This window comes from Canis lupus, chromosome 2 (assembly GCF_048164855.1).
Source record: "Canis lupus baileyi chromosome 2, mCanLup2.hap1, whole genome shotgun sequence".
Taxonomy (NCBI): domain Eukaryota; kingdom Metazoa; phylum Chordata; class Mammalia; order Carnivora; family Canidae; genus Canis; species Canis lupus.
The window spans coordinates 35057862-35081400 of NC_132839.1; the positions used below are offsets into that span (position 1 = coordinate 35057862).

General features: G+C 37.9%; 1 protein-coding gene across 3 annotated transcripts in view; it reads right to left on the reverse strand.

The window, feature by feature from the left end:
- The window catches only part of GABRG3 (gamma-aminobutyric acid type A receptor subunit gamma3), a 694245-nt gene that overhangs the window by 669318 nt on the left and 1388 nt on the right, over nt 1–23539 (reverse strand). For 2 of the 3 annotated variants that reach the window (XM_072795383.1, XM_072795405.1), the window contains exon 2: nt 18762–18910. In XM_072795383.1, the coding sequence (XP_072651484.1) occupies nt 18762–18910 (149 nt within the window). Of the gene's footprint in view, nt 1–18761; nt 18911–23539 lie in introns of those variants that run through there. The other variant, XM_072795397.1, reaches the window with a different exon arrangement.

Here is a 23539-nt window from a genome sequence, read left to right on the forward strand (position 1 = left end):
CAAAATACAAAGGAAGAAGAAAAATTATATCTATACAGAAACATTACCTTATAAGTTGAAAACTCTAAAGATTCTATACACATACACACACATACACAAGTTCATCAGTTGCAGGATATAAAAACACAAAAATCAGTTGGATTTCTACACACTAACAATGAATAATCTGAAAAAGAAATTCAAAAAACAGTTCAAGTTACAATAACATCAAAAAGAGTAAAATACTTAGAAATAAATTCAACACAAGGAGAAAAAGACTTGTACATTGAAAACCATAAAACATTGGTGATAGAAATTTAAAAAGGGATGCCTGGGTGGCTCAGCAGGTGAGCGTCTGCCTTTGGCTCAGGGTGTGGTCTTGCAGTCCCGGGACCAAGTCCTATGTTGGGCTCCCTGCATGGAGCCTGCTTCTCCCTCTGCCTATGTCTCTGACTCTCTCTCTCTCTCTCTGTGTCTCTCATAAATAAATAAATAAAAATCTTTTTAAAAAAAGAAATTTAAAAAGACACCAGAAAGTGAAAGACATCCTGTGTTCATGGGTGGGAAGACTTAATATTTTTAAGATGTCAATACTATCCAAAATTCCAATGACATTTTTGGCACAAATAGAAAATTCCATTCTAAAATCTATATTGAATCTCAAGGGTCCTTAAAGATCATAACAGTCTTAAGAAAAAAAAAGACTCAAGGTAGTAGTCTCACATATCCCTAAACATACTACAAAGCAACAGTAATCAAATTGGTGTGGTAGTGGCATTAAGAGATATATAGACCAATGAAACACCTTTATGTATATGGCCAAATGATATTTGACAAGAGTGCCAAAACTATATAATGGGGAAAGGACAGTCTCTTCATCAAATGATGTTGTAAAAACTGCATATCTATGTGAAAAGAATGAAGCTATAACATTATCTTACCCCATATAGAGAAATTAACTCAAAATGTATCAAAGATCTTAAAATTATACCTAAAACTACAAGACTCTTAGAAAACTCCTAAAACAACATGAGCAAGTATTCATGATATTGGATTTGGCAATGAATTCTTGAATATGACATCAAAAGCCCAAAGGACAAAGGCAAAGATAGATAAATGGGACTATATTAAACTTAAAAACTTCTGAAATCACAGTAGCCAAGAGGTGGAAGTAATCTAAATGTCAAGCAACATATGGGTGGATAAGAAAAGTATATACAAATACAATGGAACTACTCATCCTTAGAAAAGAAGGAAATCTGTCATATGCTAGAGTATGGATGAACCTTGATAACATTATGCTGAGTGAAATGAGCCAGCCACAAAAGGAAAAGCGCTACATGATTCCACTTATATGAAGTCAAAAGCCAGCTGTGATCCTGTGATTCTATTATAACCAATTAAGCATTAATAGTACAAAGTACTTTTTACTGAACTCTTTCAAATTTCTTTCACTTTCCAACCTACTTTTACAATTCAACTTTTCAGTATTACAATGAATGTCTTTTATTAATATTTGTGTTTTAATATTATCCTTTCTAAGAGTATATGGTAAATCCTATCTTTGCCTTCCTATCTAACATTCTTTATTCATTCAACAAATAATCAATGAGTAAATACTGAGCTAGACACTGTCCTAGGAACTGAGGATAGCCCATAGTCAAGACATAAAACTCCTATTTTCTTTCATAGACTTTAAATCATAGTGAGTTAAACAGACAGAAAACAAGTAAACTAATCATAAATCAGTTATTTTGATAGTGACAAGGACCATGATGGGAATAAACTTAGATACTGAGATAAAGAGTGAATATGGTGTGAGGATAGGAGCCTTCCTTGGGTACTGTGGTTCACTCCCCTATAGCCATTATACCCTAGATAGTTAATACAGCCTTGACTGTAATTATTTTTGAATATCCAGACAGTCCAATTACATCTAATGGTTAATGAAGAAAAATATGTATAGTATTGAATTCCCAGAAAAAGAGATATTGGGATGAAAAAAATTTGAAGAAATTTTGGCCAAGAATTTTCCCAAACTGATGAAAGACATCAAATCACAGATCTAAGTGAGTCATCGAACACCAAAAATCATAAATATAAAAGCTCTATCTTGACATGTCATTATCAAACTGCTAAGTAGTCAGTGAAGAACAAAATCTTAAGAGCAGACAGATAAAGTCACATTATATAAAGAAGGAAAATGATGACTGATTTATCATAAGAAATAACAGAGGCTAGGAAACCATGATGCAAGATTTTTAAAGAACTGAAATATTTTGACCACAGTGAAGCTGCCTTAATTTTTCTAGATAAAAGGACCAGGCAAAGATAATGTGTTTCTAGAATATTTAATTAGCTGCTTATTCTAATTGCTTAAGATAGAACCCTCTCTATCCTTGTGCCCTGGGCATTCCATGATATGTTGCATGTGTAGAACCATTCCCATTCTTATATATACCATGCACACAATCTACCCCAGAACCTTGTCTTCTCTGCTAATGTCTTGCTCTGAAAGATTATTTCTGTTTTATGTTTGTTTTTTGTTGTTGTTGTTTTGTTTTGTTTTTGTTGTTGTTGCCAGGCGGCCCCTAACTGTACAGATTGGGGGCTCCGCCCCAGGAGCATCTAGGGCCCTGCATATGGGGAGCTGCGGCAGTTACTGCGGGAGATGACTCCAGAATTGGAGAGCTGGCCACCGCCACTGTTGTTATTCCTCCTGGTGTCACCTTGTACTTGGGACTGAGCAGGGGCATCATAGGACTGAGCCCTGCATCTGGCAGGGGGTGAGGCAGCTCCCCCAGGTGCTCACACTTGAGAATCAGCACAGCAGGCCCCTCCCCGAGAAGACTAGCTAGAAGGGCAGGGGAAAAGCAAGTTATTGAACAAACAGCACTGGAAAATTCCAAGGGAAGTCAAGGGATTTACAGTATATAGAATCAGAGGATACTCCCCCCTGTTTTTTGTTTTGTTTGTTCCCTCCACACCGGCCTTTTTTTTTTTTTTTTTTTTTCTCTCTTTTTCTCCTTTATCCAGTACAACTTGTTTTTGGCCACTCTGCACTGAGCAAAACGACTAGAAGGTAAAACTCACCACAAAAGAAAGAATCAGAAACAGTCCTCTCTCCCATAGAGTTACAAAATTTGGATTACGATTCAAAGTCAGAAAGCCAATTCAGAAGCACAATTATAAAGCTACTGGTGGCTCTAAAAAAAAGCATAAAGGATTTAAGAAACTTCATGACTGCAGAATTTAGATCTAATCAGGCCAAAATTAAAAATAAAATGAGATGCAATCCAAACCGGAGGTCCTAATGACGAGGGTTAACGAGGTAGAAGAACCGGTGAGCGACACAGAGATGGCAAGGAAGGAAACTTAGGAAAAAAGAGAAAAACAATGAAAAGATCATGATGATAGGATAAGGGAAATAAATGACAGCCTCAAAAAGAAAAAATCTACATTTAATTGGGGTTCCAGAGGGCACCGAAAGGGACAGAGGTCCAGAATATGTATTTGAACAAATCATAGCTGAGAACTTCCCTAACTTGGGAAGGGAAACAGGCATTCAGATCGAGGAGATAGAGACATCCCCGCCTAAAATCAACAAAAACCACTCAACACCCTGACATTTAATAGGGAATCTTGCAAATTCCAAAGATAAAGAGAGGATCCCTAAAGCAGAAAGAGACAAGAAATCTCTAATCTTTATGGGGAGAAGTATTAGGATAACAGCAGACCTCTCCACAGAGACCTGGCAGGCCAGAAAGGGCTGGCAGGATATATTCAGGGTCCTAAATGAGAAGAACCTGCAGCCAAGAATATTCTATCCAGCAAGGCTCTCATTCAGAATAGAAGGAGAGATAAAGAGCTTACAAGATAGGCAGAAACTGAAAAAATATGTGACCACCAAATCAGCTCTGCAAGAAATATTAAGGGGGACTCTGTAAAAGAAAGAGGAAGTCCAAGGAAACAATCCACAAAAACAGGGACTGAATAGGTATCATGATGACACTAAATTCATATCTTTCAATAGTAATTCTGAAAATGAATGGGCTTAATGACCCCATTAAAAGGCACAGGGTTTCAGACTGGATAAAAAAGGAAGACCCATCTATTTGCTGTCTACAAGAGACTCATTTTAGATGTAAAGACACCTACAGCCGGAAAATAAAAGGCTGGAGAACCATTTGCATTCAAAGGTCCTGGAAAGAAAGCAGGGGTAGCCATCCTTATATCAGATACATTAAAGTTTATCCCAAAGACTGTGATAAGATTTGAAGAGGGACACTATATCATACTTAAAGGATCTATCCAACAAGAGGACCTAACAATCATGAATATGAATATTTATGCCCCAAATGTGGGAGCTGCCAAGTATCGCCATCAATTAATAACCAAAGTTAAGACATACTTAGGTAATTATACACTTATACTTGGTGACTTGAACACAGTGCTTTCTATTATAGACAGATCTTCTAAGCATAACATCTCCAAAGAAACAAGAGCTTTAAATGATACACTGGACCAGATGGATTCCACAGATATTTACAGAACTTACATCCAAATGCAACTGAATACATATTCTTCTCAAGTGCACATGGAACTTTCTCCAGAATAGACCACAAACTGGCTCACAAATCAGGTCTTAACCGATACCAAAAGATTGGGATCGTCCCCTGCATATTTTCAGACCATAATGCTTTGAAACTAGAACTAAATCACAAGAAGAAGTTTGGAAGGATATCAAACATGGGGAGGTTAAGGACCATGCTGCTAAAAGATGAAAGGGTCAAACAGGAAATTAGGGAAGAATTAAAAAGATTCATGGAAACTAATGAGAATGAAGATACAACTGTTCAAAATCTTTGGGGTACAGCAAAAGCAGTCCTGAGGGGGAAATACATCGCAATACAAGCATCCATCCAAAAACTGAAAAGAACTCAAATACACAAGCTAACCTTGCACCTAAAGGAGCTGGAGAAAAAACAGCAAATAGATCCTACACCCAGCAGAAGAAGAGAATTAATAAAGATTTGAGCAGAACTCAATGAAATAGAGATCAGAAGAACTGTGGAACAGATCAACAAAACCAGGAGTTGGTTCTTTGAAAGAATTAGTAAGAAGATAGATAAACCATTAGCCAGCCTTATTAAAAAGAAGAGAGAAAGGACTCAAATTAATAAATTCATGAATGATAAAGGAGAGATCACCACCAATACCAAGGAACAGAACCTGAACTGGCCGATAACCAGGGAGGAAATTGAAGCAGTCATCAAAAACCTCCCAAGACACAAGAGTCCTGAGCCAGATGGCTTCCCAGGGGAATTCTATCAAACGTTTAAAGAAGAAACCATACCTATTCTACTAAAGCTGTTCAGAAAGATAGAAAGAGATGGAGTACTTCCAACATTCATTCTATGAGACCAGCATCACCTTAATTCCAAAACCAAAGACCCCACCCAAAAGGAGAATTACAGACCAATATCCCTGATGAACACAGATGTAATAATTCTCAACAAGATACTAGCCAATAGGTTCCAATGATACATTAAGAAGATTATTCAGCATGACCAATTGGGATTTATCCTCGGGATGCAAGGTTGGTTCAACACTCATAAAGAAATCATCGTGATAGATGATATCAACAAGAGAAAGAACAAGAACCCCATGATCCTCTCAATAGATGCAGAGAAAGCATTTGACAAAATACAGCATCCATTCCTGATCAAAACTCTTCAGAGTGTAGGGATAGAGGGAACATTCCTCAGCATCTTAAAAGCCATCTATGAGAAGCACACAGCAAATATCATTCTCAATGGGAAAAACTGGGAGCCTTTCCCCTAAGATCAGGAACAAGACAGGGATGTCCACTCTCAGCACTGCTATTCAACATATTACTAGAAGTCCAAGCCTCAGCAATCAGGCAACAAAAAGAAAGAAAAGGCATTCAAATTAGCAAAGAAGAAATCAAACTCTCCCTCTTCGCAGATGACATGCTACTGTACATAGAAAACCCAAAAGACTCCACCCCAAGATTGCTAGAACTCATATAGCAATTTGGCAGTATGGCAGGATACAAAATCAATGCCCAGAAATCAGTGGCATTTCTCTATACTAACAATGAGACTGAAGAAAGAGAAATTAAGGAGTCAATCCCAAGTACAATTGCACCCAAAAGCATAGGATACCTAGGAACAAACCTAACCAAAGAGGTAAAGGATCTATATCCTAAAAACTACAGAACACTTCTGAAAGAAATTGAGGAAGACACAAAGAGATGGAAAAGTATTCCATGCTCATGGAGTGGAAGAATTCATATTGTGAAAATATCTATGCTACCCAGGGCAATTTACACATTCAATGCAATCCCTATCAAAATACCACGGGCTTTCTTCAGAGAAATGGAACAAATAATCGTACGATTTGTATGGAATCAGAAAAGACCCCGAATAGCCAGAGGAATATTGAAAACAAACAAACAAACAAACAAAAAAAAAAAACAGAGCTGGGGCATCACAATACCGGATTTTAAGTTGTACTACAAAGCTGTGATCATCAAGACAGTGTCATACTGGCACAAAAACAGACACATAGATCAATGGAATAGAATAGAGAACCCAGAAATGAGCTGTTAACTCTATGGTCAACTAACATTCAATAAAGCAGGAAAGATTATCAGAGTATCCACTGGAAAAAGGATAGTCTCTTAAGTAAATGGTCCTGGGAAAATTGGACAGGCACCTGCAGATGAATGAAACTAGACCACTCTCTTGCACCATACACAAAGATAAACTCAAAATGGATGAAGGATCTAAATGTGAGACAAGATTCCATCAAAATCCTAGAGGGGAGCACAGGCAACACCCTCTTTAAACTTGGCCACAGCAACTTCTTGCAAGATACATCTATGAAGGCAAGGGAAACAAAAGCAAAAATGAACTACTGGGACTTCATCAAGATAAAAAGCTTCTGCACAGCTAAAGAAACAGTCAACAAAACTAAAAGACAACCTACAGAATGGTAGAAGATATTTGCAAATGACATATCAGATAAAGGGCTAGCTAGTACCCAAGATCTATAAAGAACTTATTAAACTCAGCAGCAAAGAAACAAACAATCCAATCATGAAGTGGGTAAGACATGAACAGAAATTTGACCAAAGAAGACCTACACATGGCCAACAAGTACATGAGAAAATGCTCCGCATCACTTGCTATCAGGGAAACACAAATCAAAACCACAATGAGATACCACCTCACACCAGTGAGAATGGGGAAAATTCACAAGACAGGAAACAACAAATGTTGGAGAGGATGTGGAGAAAGGGGAATCCTTTTGCACTGTTGGTGGAGACGTAAACTGGTGCAGCCACTCTGGAAAACTGTGTGGAGGTTCCTCAAAGAGTTGAAAATAGATCTGCCCTATGACCCAGCAATTGCACTACTGGGGATTTACCCCAACGATGCAGATGCGGTGAAATGCCAGGACTCCTGCACCTCTATGTTTATAGCAGCATTGTTCACAGTAGCTAAACTGTGGAAGGTGCCTCGGTGTCCATTGAAAGATGAATGCATAAAGAAGATGCAGTATAAGGTATACAACGGAATATTACTCAGCCATTAGAACGACAAATACCCACCATTTGCTTCAAAGTGGATGGAACTGGAGGGTATTATGCTGAGTGAAGTAAGTCAATTGGAGAAGGACAAACACTATATGGTCTCATTCATTTGGAATATAAAAGATAGTGAAAGGGAATAAAGGGGAAAGGAGAGAAAATGAGTGGGAAATATCAGTGAGGGTGATAGACAATGAGAGACACCTCACTCTGGGAAAGGAACAAGGGGTGAACAAGGTGGTTGGGGTTACTGTGTGATGGGCACTGAGGGAGGCACTTGATGGGATGAGCACTGGGTGTTATGCTATATGTTGGCAAATTGAACATCAATAAGAAAATATTTAAAAAGTAAAATAAAATCCAAATCATACAAAGTATGTTCACTCACCACAATGCATTTTAATCAGAAATCAATAACAGAAAGAAAAACTGGAAAAATCTCAAGTATTTGGGAAATGATTATCAGACACCTAAATGAGCACTTTGCATGGGTGAAAGAAGAAATGAAAAAGGAAATTAGTAGGGTCTTTTGAATTGAATGTAAATGAAATAAAAAAAACTGAAATCTGTGGAATGCTACTATAGTATTGCTTAGTAAGAATTTGTAGCACTATACACTAAATTAGATAAGAAGGTCTCAAATCTATGACTTCATCTTCCACTTTAAGAAACTAAAAATAAAGCAAATGAAACCCAAAGCAAGCCGCAGAATGGTATTATACAGATCTAAGTTAAAATCAGTGAACTAGAAAACAGAAAAATAATATGGTTGGGCCCTGATCTCTGTATTTTAAAGAGATCCTCAGGTAATTCTGATATAAAGCCACATTTATAAACTTTTGGACAGACTTCTTTTGGAATCTCTTCAAGCCATGATATTCTATGAAACTATGATTTTCACATCTGCATTTGTCCCTCAAAAGTGAGTTAGTAGGATAAACAACCTAATCGATATGAGCACAGTAATACTTTATAAAAGGATCTGTAAGATATTTTTGATCAGGATGTTAATTACATACTGATGAAATGCTGACAGCTGAACAGAAATCTCCATATAAGGCAAAGCTTTTATGACAGTGGAGCTGCCTGCAAGTTCTATTTCACTACTGATAAGCCAGGCCAACACAGTGTGTAGGTCTAGGAACACAGTGGATGGAAGGCAGATGACATGTTCTGTCCTCTCTTTATGTGTCAGGTGTTTTAATCTACAATTCTTACAACAAGACTTGGATATATTTTTAATTATCTCATTTAGAGATAGTACCTACCAGTCAGTGACATTGTTTCTTGCAGGGAATCTGCTGGCAACTGGTGGAAGAACCCTTATTTGAGTCCATTTCTTTTCTCACTCAAACCCTCTCTAAAGCCACATAAAACTATTTTGCTCAGTTTCTGCAGTGGTAATGAATAAACATAAGAAACAGATCACTTGTTATTCTATAAACTGAACTGCATATTCAAATCAAGTCCAGACATTAGATTATTCCTAAGGACATGTGATCAGAGTTATTTACCAAATTACATGTTAAAAAGTACTTATACATTGAGATCTCATTATATGTCTCCTACAAGAAAAAATTATAGCCTAGTAAAAAATCATTTTAATGAACCAAACCACGGGCATATATTCTAATATAGCCTTGCCTTACACAGGCCTTAGGTAAAATGTGCCATGGTGAAATCCTAAGTGCGAAGGTATATGTGTCAAAGGGATCACTGCCCAAAATGGCAGGGATTATGTGGGGAAGCTGAGGTCTTAACCCAGTATCCCTTGGATGCTTTATTAGTCTCCCACAGAGATGACAGGTATAATTTCTCCACAAAATTTGTTCTACACCTCCCTATGCATTTGAATTAATTTGTGAGAGAATCAGTTAACTAAGTCTACAGTAATCCTTTTACTTTGAGCAGAACAATTAAGAATGTCTGTTTCCTCTCCTCCTACATCTGTTCTGAGAATGGAGTGAATACATTTGAATTATTTTCTGGATATACAGTAATTGTTGGAAAATGACAACTCACCCATCTGTATAGTAGGCTGTAGTTTTTAAGTGAAGACTAACCAAGTTAACCTAAATGTACAGTTGAGACATTCATCTGATGTGCATTAAGACAGGAAAAGATAGTTAGAAAGGTCATTGGAAAATCAGTGCTCAACTGAGGCACTTACATTGTGATCCATCAAGTTGCTGTGCTTTAGAGACCCCAAAATATCACACACCACACACCCTCCCTTCAACTCTCTCTTCCTCTGGCATACAAGCACCTACAATACAACACTTGTGTTTCATTCCTTTGGATTAAAACCTTATGTCTTTTAATTTTTCTTAAAATATAAAAAAAATCAGGATGAGGGACAGTTGTATACATCCATTTTAATCATATCTCAATACTTTAGATTGTACAGTCCTTCACACATTTCAAAATTCTCTCGAATTCTGTGATCCAGCTAAAATGCTCAAAACTCTATGGCAGGGCCTGGCAGGAGTTGTCACATTTATACACATCAGGAATTAGCTCAGAAACATAGGAGAGTTTTCTCTACCTTTCCACTGGCTACTTTGGGCCTCTCTCAGAGACATCACATCTGTGACCAACAGTCGTTAAGCATTCTTTTTATAGTTCTTTGTTACTCGACTATCCTCAAAAGTTTGCACTGAAAGATATTAAAAAGCAACATGATAAAGTGTGCTTTAAAAATTATACTTCAAAGCCCACTTGTTACGTCGTTTAGTTGTTTAACATTCATTATCCGCAACAAAACTAACTCCTGACTTTCTGGGGTCATATTCCCACTATTTTGTCATTGTCTCTCTCCCTTTCCTCATAGATGAAGAAGTGACCTAGAATGTGACCTAGAATGGGCAGGAGGTCCTCATATTGCACCCAGCAAGGAATTGGCTGGGTCACTTCAATACTCTTGAATCAGTGTCCATCTGCCATGGCCAGCTCTGGGAAGTGTGAAGAAAAGAAGCTTAAGTGGCAACTCCTCCAAGGAGGTATCCCCACTGAGGAGAAGGCTGAGATTCCTCTGCCTTCTGCCAGGAAGTTACAGCAGTGTCAAAGCTCACTTTATCACTCAGGCAACCAGCTTCTTTTCATGCTGGATGCTCATCATTCCACATTTAGAAGAAGTTTTAACTAAACTAGGAGTATAAGCTTTAGAAAAGCCTGGAAAAGAAGTCCAGATATGCAATCACCTGAAGAAGAGGAATGGAAAATTAATCCCCCTTGTCATGGATATAGCCAAGACAAGGTTATACAGATGTTCTGTCTAAATTAAATGAGTCCATGAGTCATTTCTATCCATTGGAGATATGTTCAGTGTTCATTCACCTTTAAAAGCCAACCAATAACCTTTTATTTTTCCCAAAACTAACTGTATTTGGTATAAGGTATCCAGATTATGGACAGGAAATTTGTATTCTGAAATACTCGATTTTCAGGAGAGTGGTTCAAATTTCTTGAAACCCTGAAGGGAGAGAAATTCACTCAGGTTCATTTCCTTTCCTTTTCACAATTCTCTTATAGAAAGTTTATCCTCCTCCAACCTTTTCTAGCTCACCTGACAAGATCTGTTCCTGAGATAAATGATACCCTGAATAACCCTGAACTAGTAAAGGACATAGGTGAAGTATTACTTAGAATGATGGATAGTTAAAGATGGGGAACTAAAACAGACACATCCGTAATTTAGAAGTTAGTTGAGGGGAGATAATAGCTGGAAAAATAGCGAGTATTTTTAAAACATAATGATCACAATTTATATTAAGAAAACCAAGTAGAGTATTCCGTGGGGATATATCACTGCTATGTGACATAAATGAGTCTGTTGGATTCCATCTATTTAATGTGGACAATAACAGTGATGAGCCATTTTATTTATTTCCTGATGTTGGATCTTTGTGGATGCAGTTCGACTATGTATGTTGGGAGATGCCAATGTAAACTGATGCATCTATAGTTAGAAACTGGGAACTGTGTCCTGGGGTGGGACTCAGAAGATCAATTCCCAGCTGCAGAACTGTGGAAAGCACACAAAAGTGTTATAGAAGCTGTTTCATGGCTGCACCACATTGCATCACCGTCAAAATGTGCTACTCCTATTGTACAGATGAGAAACCAATGCTAGAAGAAACTCTGGGAAGACACTTGACCCATTCGGGCAGGGAGGTGAGCAGGGGTGCAGATCATGGAAGAGGGCTTCTCATAGGAGGTAAGAGAGTCAGGTGCTGGAATGAGAGCCGTGCAAATAGCAAGGATCCAGGAAAGTAGGAGGTTTGGTGTACTCAAAGCATATAATTTGTGAGGTGTGGAGTGGCAGGAAGTGAAAGCAGAGCAGTAGGTAAGGGCCAGATAGTGGCTTACTGCTTTCCATCATTCTAAGGGCTTGGAATTTATCCTAGGATTAAAGTGGAGTTTTCAAGGAATTTAAACTAAAGAGTGCCTTAAACACACTTGCCTTACTCCAAAGTGGAAATCTCAATAATCCCAATATTGACTCCTACATGCTTGTCTTCAGAGACCCTTTCCCCTTCACTCTCCTTCAGAAAAGCCCAAGCGTCTGCCTTGCTCCCCACAGGTTCATGATCCAGGGTGTGGTGCAGAGTGAAAGCACAGTAAATAGAGGCTGCCTGAGAGAGGGAGGGAGAGTAACAGGAGAGGTAACAAATAAACTGGTAATTATAGTAAACTAATCATAAATCCATATATAACACTGTTATGTGACAAAAGTTGATTGTGCCTTGAAGAAGAGGCGTGATAGTTTAACAGGCTACAAGAGAAAAAAGTAGTGAAAAAAAGAAATTCAGATTTTTATAAGAAATTGTCCTTGGGGCAGCCCAGGTGGCTCAGCGGTTTAGAGCTGCCTTCAGCCCAGGGCCTGACCCTGTAGACATGGTATCAAGTCCCACATCAGGCTCCCTGCATGGAGCCTGCTTCTCCCTCTACCAGTGTTTCTGCTTCTCTCTCTCTCTCTCTCTCTCCCCCCCCCTCTCATGAATAAATAAATAAAATCTTTAAAACGAAAAAAGAAATTGTCCTTTATTATTTTTTTTTAAAGAAATTGTCCTTTAAAGCAGAATCCTCTAAACCATGAAAGAAAATGGTGTCTAATTCTGTATTCTTGGGCAGTTACTTGGTTTGAACATCAGTGAGTTGCTGGGTTCCGCCACTCAGACATTATTTAGCATTTAAATGAGACGGGAAGAAGAATCCTAAAATGTGCCAGGAATCCTGCAGGCTTTCATCAGGTCACTTTGCTGCACCAGGATCATGACAATGTGTATGGTGGAACCGTAAAATCATGAAATAAAAGAAGAGCATCCTGTTTTATGGTTTTATATTTAGCTGTTTCTTAAATCTCTTTCACTCAAAAACCACAGAGCCCTTCTGATAACATGAAGCTTTAGAAGAGTTGCCATTTAAAAAAATATTCTCTCTTAGTATGTATTACACTTTCACAATTCCTTACATACATAACGGAAAAATAAAAATCTTAGAATTGTGAATTCTGCTTGCTTGTTCCACATGACAAAGCCTTAGTACATCCCCTTCTGAGTGTTTTGTTCTGGGCATGTGTTAAGAGGGATTCCGTGTTTTTGAATAGAATTGGCTGGCATTTTCTACAACTAGTATGGTGGCTAAGTGATCCAGCTATCTTCAGAGATCTGGGTGGGAAGCTTAGCTCACCCACTTTCTACCAATTTCCAATTTTCCACCTCAGAGGACAACTTTGGTACTGAATAGTACCATAGATGGAAGGTGCAGTGCTATATTATACCACAGGATATGCGAAAGACTAAAGTCATCTACAAGGTAAGAAACAAATCTTATTTATCTTTGTTCTAGGGTCAAGCACAGTGTCTGACAATTAATGAAATTAGCAACATCTTTTCAATCTTCTCTTTCTAAATAAATGCAGAATTCCTGCACACTCTTCACACTGGAGAGACCCTTTGTATAACTATGAAGGGGGAGATGTAGTGACGATTGAATTTGTGAACCTTGTGCCATGGTAATTTAAATGTATTGCTTATTAAATAAATATCTTAAAGCTGGAAGTAATTTGGTTCCCTTCCTTTATTATTTGGAAAAGGCAACAGAAACATGTAAAGATGACATGACTGGTCCAAAAATGCACTGGACAGGCATGTCCAAACTTCTGCATACTGCACCACAAGGGTCTTGATGTTCTATGCCTATTGGAACCAGTGTAGTTCTATGTCTTACTACTGATAAATTGGACACCTGAGCCTCAAATTTGGAAGAACAAAGGAACAAGGTGGCTGGGGTAGCGTGAGAGTTAGTAAGCTGCTGGGCTCTGTTTGGAACTAAGCCCCATGGAGAAGAAGAAATAAACTAAAGCTTAGGTTCATCCTATGAAAAAATATGTTGGCCACAATCCCCATGGTCTCTGATCATCATCAAGAATATGGTACAGGCTTGTACCAACAACTGTATGCATTTCTCCCCTGGCCAATCACACTGTTCTTGTCTTGGTCTTGAGAATCTACTCTTTAATCTATCTATTGTTAACCTATCAAAACAATTGATAGAAAAACTAGATAGGAAATCAGCAAAGCTGTAGAAGAACTCAACAATACCATTAAACAACAGGATCCAATCCATTCAATAACAGTAAAATACACATTCTTTTCAAGTGCCCATGGAACATTCACCAAAATAGACCATATTCTGGATCATAACAAGTCCAAATGAATTAAACTTATATAAAATATATTCTCTGATTATAATGGGACCAAACTAGAAATGAGTAACAGATAACATGAAAACTTCCAAACACCTGGAAACTAAAAACACACTTGTAAATAATCTGAGTTAAGAAAATCAATCTCAAGGGAAATAAATACATTGAACTTGATAAAAAAGAAAATTAAATATACCAAAATCTGTGAGATAACAGTTAAAGCAGTACATAGAAGATAATTTAAAGCACTACTGCTTATATTAGAATAGTCTCATGTCAAGAAACTAAACATTGCCTCAAAAAAAAAGAGCAAAATAAACCCAAAGTAAGCAGGAAAAAAAAAATAATAAAAGCAAAAGCAAAATTTAATGAAGTTGAAAACAGAAAACAATAGAGATAAACAATAAAACAAAAAGGTAGTTATTGGGATCCCTGGGTGGCGCAGCGGTTTGGCGCCTGCCTTTGGCCCAGGGCACGATCCTGGAGACCCGGGATCGAATCCCACATCGGGCTCCCGGTGCATGGAGCCTGCTTCTCCCTCTGCCTGTGTCTCTGCCTCTCTCTCTTTCTCTCTGTGTGACTATGATAAATAAATAAAAATTAAAAAAAAAATTAAAAAAAAAAATTAAAAAAAAAAGTAGTTATTCAAAAAGGTCAAACAAACCTCTAGCAAGATGACAAAGAAAAAAGAAAGATGACACAAATTACTAATATCCTAAATGAAGCAGGGGATCTATTATAGGGCATAAAGATTTTAAAGGACTATAAGGGAATACCACGAACAATTCTACATATATAAATTGGCGGGGGGGTTTTATTTTTTATTTTTTTAAAGATTTTATTTATTTATTCATGAAAGACACACACACACACAGAGGCAGAGACACAGGCAGAGAGAGGAGCAGGCTCCATGCAGGGAGCCTGATGTGGGACTCGATCCCGGGTCTCCAGGATCAGGCCCTGGGCCAAAGGCAGCACTGAGCCACCCGGGCTGCCCAGCATTTTAAAAGAAATGGACCAATTTCTTAAAAAGCATAAGCTATTACAACTTACCTAATATAAGATTGATAAGTCGAAGAGATTTATGTATATTAAGGAAATTAAATTATAATAATAAAACTTCAGAAAAGAAATCTCCTGACCCAGAGAATATTGCTGGAGAATTCTATGAAATATTAAAGTTAACACAAACTTTTATCCAATTTTTTCCAGAAAACAGAAGATCAAGGGATACTTCTAACTTATTTTATGAAGCTAGCATTACCTGGTACCAAAACCAAACAGACTGTCAAAAAAAAAAAAAAAAAGAAAGAAAAAGAAAAGAAAGAAAGAAAGAAAGAAAGAAAGAAAGAAAGAAAGAAAGAAAGAAAGAAAGAAAGAAAGAAAGAAAAATAAAAGGAAACAAAACTGCAGAGCAATGTTCCTCATGAATAGAGAGGTAAACATCCTTAACAAAATATTGGCAAAAAGAATTCAGCAATATATAAAAAGAGGTTTTTAAAAAAGAGTATTATCAAACACATAACTATGTGGGGCTTACTCTAGGGATGCAAGACTGGCTCAGTATTTGAAAATCACTCAACCTAATCCACCACATTAACTGGCTAAAAAAAAAAAAAAAAAAAATCACATGATCTCATCTATTGATGCAGAAAAAAAGCACTTGACAAAATCCAACAGCCATTCATGATTAAAAAAAATAAAATAAAACTTTCAGAAAATCAGAAATAGAGGGAACTCTCCCAATTTGATAAAGAATTGTACAAATATATAGTTACCATTACACTTAATAGTGAAAGACTGACTGTCCTTCCTCTAATATCTGGAACAAAGCAAGATGTCCATTCACACCACTGCTATTCAACACAGTCTTGGAAATTCCAGCCAGTGAAGTAAGGCAATAAAATGAAAGACATACAGATTAGAAAGCAAGAAATATAACTTCCTATGTGACATGATGGTGTACACAGAAAATCCCAAGGAACCTATCAAAAAACAAACACATAAAAATTCCCAAAACTAGTGAATTTCAGCAAGTCAGAGGACACAAAATCAACATACAAAAATCAACTGTATTACTGTATATCAATGAAGACAGGTATAAAGACATTTTAAAATACAGTACCATCTGTAGTCACTCCCAAAACGTGAAATACTTAGCTGTAAATCTAAAAAATATATTCAGAACTTGTATACTAAAAACTGTAAAACACTGGATGTAAGAAATTGAAGCAGATTCAAAATGGAAAGGCATACCACATATGTGGATTTGAATACTCAACATAGTACAGATGTTATTTTTCCCAAACTAATAGAGACTTACCAGAAGAGTTTTTCTAGATATAGACAAGATAATCCTAAAATTAATATGGAAAGCAAATGGCTTATAAGAGTTAAAATAAGTTCTAAAAAGCTGTTGAACTAATCTACCCAATGCCCAATTTCAAGATTTATTACATAACTATAGTAATCAAGACTGTGGATATTGACGTAGTGATAGACATACAGATAAAAAGAACAAAATAGAGAACACAGAATATATATATACAGTGATAGAAGATCCAGATATCCATAGAGGAAAAAATGGTGGAGAGAACTTACCTCACTGATTTTATATAAAGACAGATAATTAGTTAAATGTAAAATACAAATTATAAAATTTTTAGAGGAAAACAAAGGAGAAAATCTTCAGGAACTAGTGCTTCATGAAGAGTTCTTAGTCATTACTCCAAAAGCATGTTCTATAAAAGTTTAAAAATCAATAAATTGAACTTCATCAATATTAAAACCTTTTTCTCTGTGAAAGATCTTGTTACAAGGATAAAAAAACAAGCTCCATACTGAGAGAAAAACATCTGTAAATTACATCTGGTAAAGGAATCACACCTAGAAAGAACTCAATAATTCAACAGAAAAAATGAAACAAAATAATCCAATTTTTAAAGGGTAACTAATATGAAAAGATATTTCAATAAAAAGGATATAGTGCAGGCAAATAAGCACATTAAAAAAGTTCAATATCTGGGGCAGCCCGGGTGGCTTAGCGATTTAGTGCTGCCTTCAGCCCAGGGCCTGATCCTGGAGGCCCGGGATCGAGTCCCACATCAGGCTCCCTGCATAGAGCCTGCTTCTCCCTCTGCCCGTGGCTCTGCCTCTCTCTCTCTCTCTCTGTGTCTCTCATGAATAAATAAATAAAATCTTTTAAAAAAAAAGTCTGATATCTTTAACCAACAGGAAAATGCAAATCAAAACACAATGAAATATCAACCTATTAGATTTATACCTATTAGAGTAGCTAAAATGAAACACAGTAACAATACTCATTGCCCGTGAAGACAGAGAAACAGGATCTTTCATACATTTCTGGTGGGAATATAAAAACTAAACATTCATCATACAACCTAGTAATCATACACCTGGGCATTCATCCTAGAAAATAAAATCTTGGGCAACCCCGGTGGGGCAGCGGCTTAGCGCCGCCTGCAGCCCAGGGCGTGATCCTGGAGACCCTGGCTTGAGTCCCGCCTCAGGCTCTCTGCATGGAGCCTGCTTCTCCCTCAGCCTGTGTCTCTGCCTCTCTCTCTCTGCATCTCTATGAATAAATAAATAAAATCTTAAAAAAAAAAAGAAAAGAAAATCTTATTTCCACACAAAGCCTGTATACAAATGCACATAGTCATCTTATTTGTAATAAACAAAAACTGGAAGCAACAAAAATGTTCTTCAATAGGTGAATGAATAAACTAACTAGTATATTCCTGCCATGAAGATTACTTAGCAATGAGAAAGAACAAGCTCTTATTAATATACACAAGAACTTGAATGGATCTCCAAATCACTTTGCTCAGGGGAGAAAAGCCAATCTCCAAAGGTCACATACTGAATAAGTGCATGTATGTGACATTCTAAAGATGACAAAAAATACAGAAATAACAAATAGTGGCTGACAGGGGTTACGAATTTTGGAGGAGGGAGGTGGGTGTGACTATAAAGAGGCAGCAGGAGGGGTATCTTTATGATGATGGAACAGTTCTATATCTACACATGATAAGATGACATGAAACCATGCACACACAAGGTACCAATGCCAATTTCCCAGTTTTGATATCTTACTACACTCTAATTGTGTGACACTGTACCATCTTTGCAACTTCCTGTGAATTAATAATCATTTAAAATAAAAACTTTAGGGATCCCTGGGTCCCTAAAGGCGCAGCGGTTTGGCGCCTGCCTTTGGCCCAGGGCGCGATCCTGGAGACCCGGGATCGAGTCCCACATCGCGCTCCCGGTGCATGGAGCCTGCTTCTCCCTCTGCCTGTGTCTCTGCCTCTCTCTCTCTCTGTGACTATCATAAATTTAAAAAAAATAAAAATAAATAAATAAAATAAAATAAAAACTTTAAAAATATATCATCACAGTATATTTTCTATTGGAATCACAAACATTGACACTCACTTCCAATATCTGGCCTCAGCTTTTTATCATATTCTCTCAGCAACTTGTTGAGAATAAGAGTCACATCGGTGTCTTGGGATTTTGGTGCTAAGACCCACTTTTGGTTTGATGATGAATCTTCATATTCATCCTCTTCCACTTTTCTGGACCTGTAATTATGGCACAAAGTATTAGTTGTAGTAATGGCTCAGGAAGTATCTTAAGCTTGGCCCATGCAAGCACCACTGACATAAGTAGAAGGCCCACATTACTCAAAGCCCAATCAATAGATTACCTCTAAAATGAAAACAAAACAAAACCAAACAAAATTTAGAATGAATCCAATAGGAAGAATGCCACTGCTCTTAATATGTCATTAGGCTTTCATTAAATGTCACAAATTTATTCCTTGTCTCTGTTAAACTATACACACTATGATAAATCAATGCCAGAAGATCAACCAGCAAGTAATCAGTCATGTTTGGATCCACCCTGAGAACCTCTGAAGGTCAAGGCACAAACCTTCCAGATGTTTGTCAGGTGGTGACTGTGGGACCCAGGAAATTTAACAAAATCCCCTATCCCTGGACAAGCAGAGCAGGACTGACTCTATTTTGGGCAGCACCTGCCTTGTGCTAACCTGCTTATTGCTTAGGGCACTGCCCTACCCTAGTCAAATACCAGGGCACACCCTAACCGGAAATCCAGCTCAGTGATAGGCCAGTTCAAATGGATACTTTAGGGTAAAATGTAATTCAATTGGCCACCTGCGTGTGGACCAACATGACTGTACAACTTTCTGCCTATCCCATTGGCCACTGGCCTCTATAACGTTGCTACGCCTCTTAGTCTGGGGTCCAAGTCCCTGCTCCGCTGCGTGGGGTATACTTGGACCCAGGATCGAGCTTGTAAATAAACCCTCGTGTGTTTGCATCGGTGTCGGCTCCTTGGTGGTTTCTCGGATTCGCGATCTTGGGCACAACAGTGACTTTATCATGCTGTTCCACCCCCTACTGCCAAGACCTCATTTTAGTTGAATATAAGAATATTTTTTGCAGAATCACACTCACTGAAATAGCTAAGCTGACTTTTGTGCTTCTTAAGGAGACTAGAATCTTCATTCCAGGTAGACGTGGGACATCACGAGGTGGTCTGCTTGGCCAGCACTTGTGTGGGGACAAGGAACAGAGATGGTGTTGGGTGAACACCCTCTGGCAATTTTATATGCCTCTTACACCACGAATGGATTCATTTCTTACAGAGCAGCTCATACAGACATTAAAAATTAAAATCTTTCTAGGGGCAGCCCCAGTGGCTTAGCGGTTTAGCGCTGCCTTCAGCCCAGGGCCTGATCCTGCAGACCCAGGATCGAGTCCCACATCAGGCTCCCTGCATGGAGCCTGCTTCTCCCTCTGCCTGTGTCTCTGCCTCTCTCTCTGTGTCTCTCATGAATAAATAAATAAAATCTTTTTTTAATAAAATAAAATAAAATCTTTCTAATATGTCTTAATCATTTGGCCCCTCAATAAATGGGTTGAGACGAACGTTTGAGCATCTCTGAGCTTGTCTCTTGCAGCAGGATAGCAGCCTCTCCTGGGTAATACACACTGACAGGAGTACTTGAATGGAGAAGCCTCAAAATGACAAACTAGTTTTCTTAGTGAGTGAGGATGAATCAACAACACAGCCATTTGGGCTTGAAAAGAGGAGAGTCTCCTGCCTTAAAGCAGTATTTCCAGGTGAACTTTCACTTACTAGGGCAAAAAAAAGCTTGTAAAACAACAAACAACTTCCCTATTTCCTTATACTTTGTTAACATAAATGTCTTAGTGACTTTTTTTCTTCACCAAAGAGAACAAAATATAGAATAGAAAACTGTATTGAGGTTTATTTATCCCGTCTTGGTATGAGCTCATTTCTGTTTAGCTTCCTAAACAGGAGCCAAAATGTTAACATCATCGTAGAGCAGTGGTGCTCTGGGACACAAGTTTCTTTAAGTTAATTTTTGGAATTGTCTAAATTATCTATAATGAACATGAAAGAAATAAAGAAACTTTTAAAGTTCATTATCTCCACATTGTTTAAATGCTTACAATCACATGTATAATATAATTACATAATTATCTATAGAGTACAATAATAATATACATGATTTTGTATAATATGTAGTTACATGTAGATGTCATATATTATACATATTATAGTATTTTTTTGAGTGTTAGTTAACTAGCCTTAATCTAGACTATGGCAGTGGCACATACTCTGGTCCTGATTGAATGTGTGTATATATATATATGTATATATATATGTATATATATATACATACATACATATATATAAGATCTTGAAAATGAGTATATAGCATGTGTCTGGCAGACTGGCTTCATTTAAATTTTTCCTAGGCTTATCTTAAACTGTAATTCTATTTCTTAAATATTTATTGGGTAGAAGGTTTAAATTATCCACAGAAACTTTAAATTGTTGTGAGTTTTTATTTGCACTAAACATTCACCATCAATAAAAACTTAAAAATTTGGGACACATTCAAGAAGTGCCATGCTGCGTTTCATTACATGTAAAACTGAACTTATACAAATAACACTATAGAATTTTAAATGTCACTGTAGAATATTTTATCAAAAATATTGTCAGGAATATTAATTTTATCATCTTGGGAAAAAGGGAGTAGATTGAAGCAGGTTTTCTGCAGGACATGGTCAGCTAAAAGCAATCACTGCCTGCAGGACCGGGCAATTCATTCCACAGCAAGACGGAGAGACCAGGGACAGACGGGCAGATCACCTTGGCAGATCACATACAACATTCTCAAGACTTGTTCTAACTGGGCCACAGTGCTTTCCTCTCTCCCTCTTCCGTCTCTGCCTCTTTCTCTCCCTTCTCTGTTCTCTTCCCCTCCCCTACCTTTCTCTCTCATTCCTTTCCCTGGCTCCCCTCCCCCGCCCCAGCACAGGCAGTTCACCAGCACAGACCAGACTATGCTCTCCATGCCCTGTTATTTTCTATTGCCCCGATGGTCACATGTAGAGCGACTGATCACACTAACTCTTTATCAGCTTTCTGTATACACACAGCCTTCGTTTTTGAAAAAGACTGAGCTACTTCAAATGCAGTTATTATAATGAGTCTAATTCTCCCTCTAGTGGTGATGAGAGGGTTTTCCTGAAATTGCATAAGCTTCTTCCTCAGAGGCCAAAGTAGGCGAGAGCAGGAGAGAGGAGAAAGGAAAAGCAACAGCGTCCTCTCCCACCCCTTCAGGAGGTACACGGGGACCTGCAGCGTGGTTGCTGGGGTGGGGTGCACTATGGCAAAGTGTGGTCCGAGATCCTCTTGTTTCCCTAGAGGCCAACACTGAGCTTCCCCCAATCCTAATCTTCTGTCAGTTTGCTGCAGGACTTCAGAGAATGAAGTAGAAGCTTCAGAGTGCTAGTGTCAAACCACCAGCCCCACGGAAAAATCCTCCCTTTGATGAAAACCAAGACTCCTCTCAGAGGACACACTGGAATATGAATAAAATAAGAATGATCTGCTTTTCTAAATTCTAAGTGGGCTATATATAATCATTATGAGTGTTCTGTTATCAGGATTGTTGGATCCTAAACACCATCACTGCAATTAGCTTTTTCTTAAAAACCAATTGGCAATGTATTGTCATTGTCAAATAATTGCTCAACCTTCAGATGTTATTTTCATGTCTTAGACCTTCTCTTCCATTAGAAGAACAAAGACATCTGAAGTATTTTTAAACATTAAAAGGAGCTCCTAAACCTCAGAAACCAGTTAAGTGTCTGCAAGGTATTACCGGGGTCCAGGCATGACTTTGTGTGTTGTAATGCGTAACAAGCTCATTCATGGGTGTCAGAATAGGGTGCTTTTCTCTCCATGGAGTTGCCAAGCCATCACCACAGAGCACAACTGTCAGAACCTTTTCCAGGGATTTTGAACACCAGAAAAGCAATACAGAGTGCAAACGAGGACCTCTCAGCATTAACAATAGTTTGAAAAGACGACACTGCACATCAGATTATTTTGCACATCTGTAAAACCCATTCAAAGAACAAAGACACTTTCAAATGAGAGGCATATAGCTATATGCTTGTTTAAAATTTGGATTTTTTTCAACCGATATGCAACCTCTAATATGAAGGCCAGGGAATGAAGCAAGATACAGAACACATTAAAACCATTACCTCTGCCTAGGTGAAATGGAAGGAGGAAGAATCCTGAGAAATTGTACATGTGTTTGGGAATCCCTAGAAACCCGGCTGCTTCATGTTAGATACTAAGATGTCCTCCTACTAAGCACATAAACTAATGAGGAAAATAGGTAATTTTCCTTGTAGCATGTTAACTAGCTATAAATCTCAATTATATGTAGTTAATTATCTATCTCCGAAATGCAGGTCACTTCATTCAGTTGGTAGCAACAGAAAGGTCATGTAGATGTGACTTCAGATCTAGATTATATACTTCAGACGTCTACATTATACCTATGCCATCTGCTTATCTCTCTGCCTCTAAACAGAGATACATACAGGCAGAATCAACTTCAGAAAGTGCATTTCCATCTCCTTCCCAGCTCTCTCCTTAGGAAGAAACTTGAGTTTAAAGGCCCAAGGAATACTATGCCTGGTTGAGGGAGCTGCCTTGAGTCACCAGTTGACACTGTCTCTGGCATACTGTTTGCCTTTCACACTCTCACCTCTTAGTGGGGATAAATGGTATGGAGGGGAAGGGGTCAGGGCTTTCTTTCTCAAGGCCAAACATCCCTGCCAAAAGTG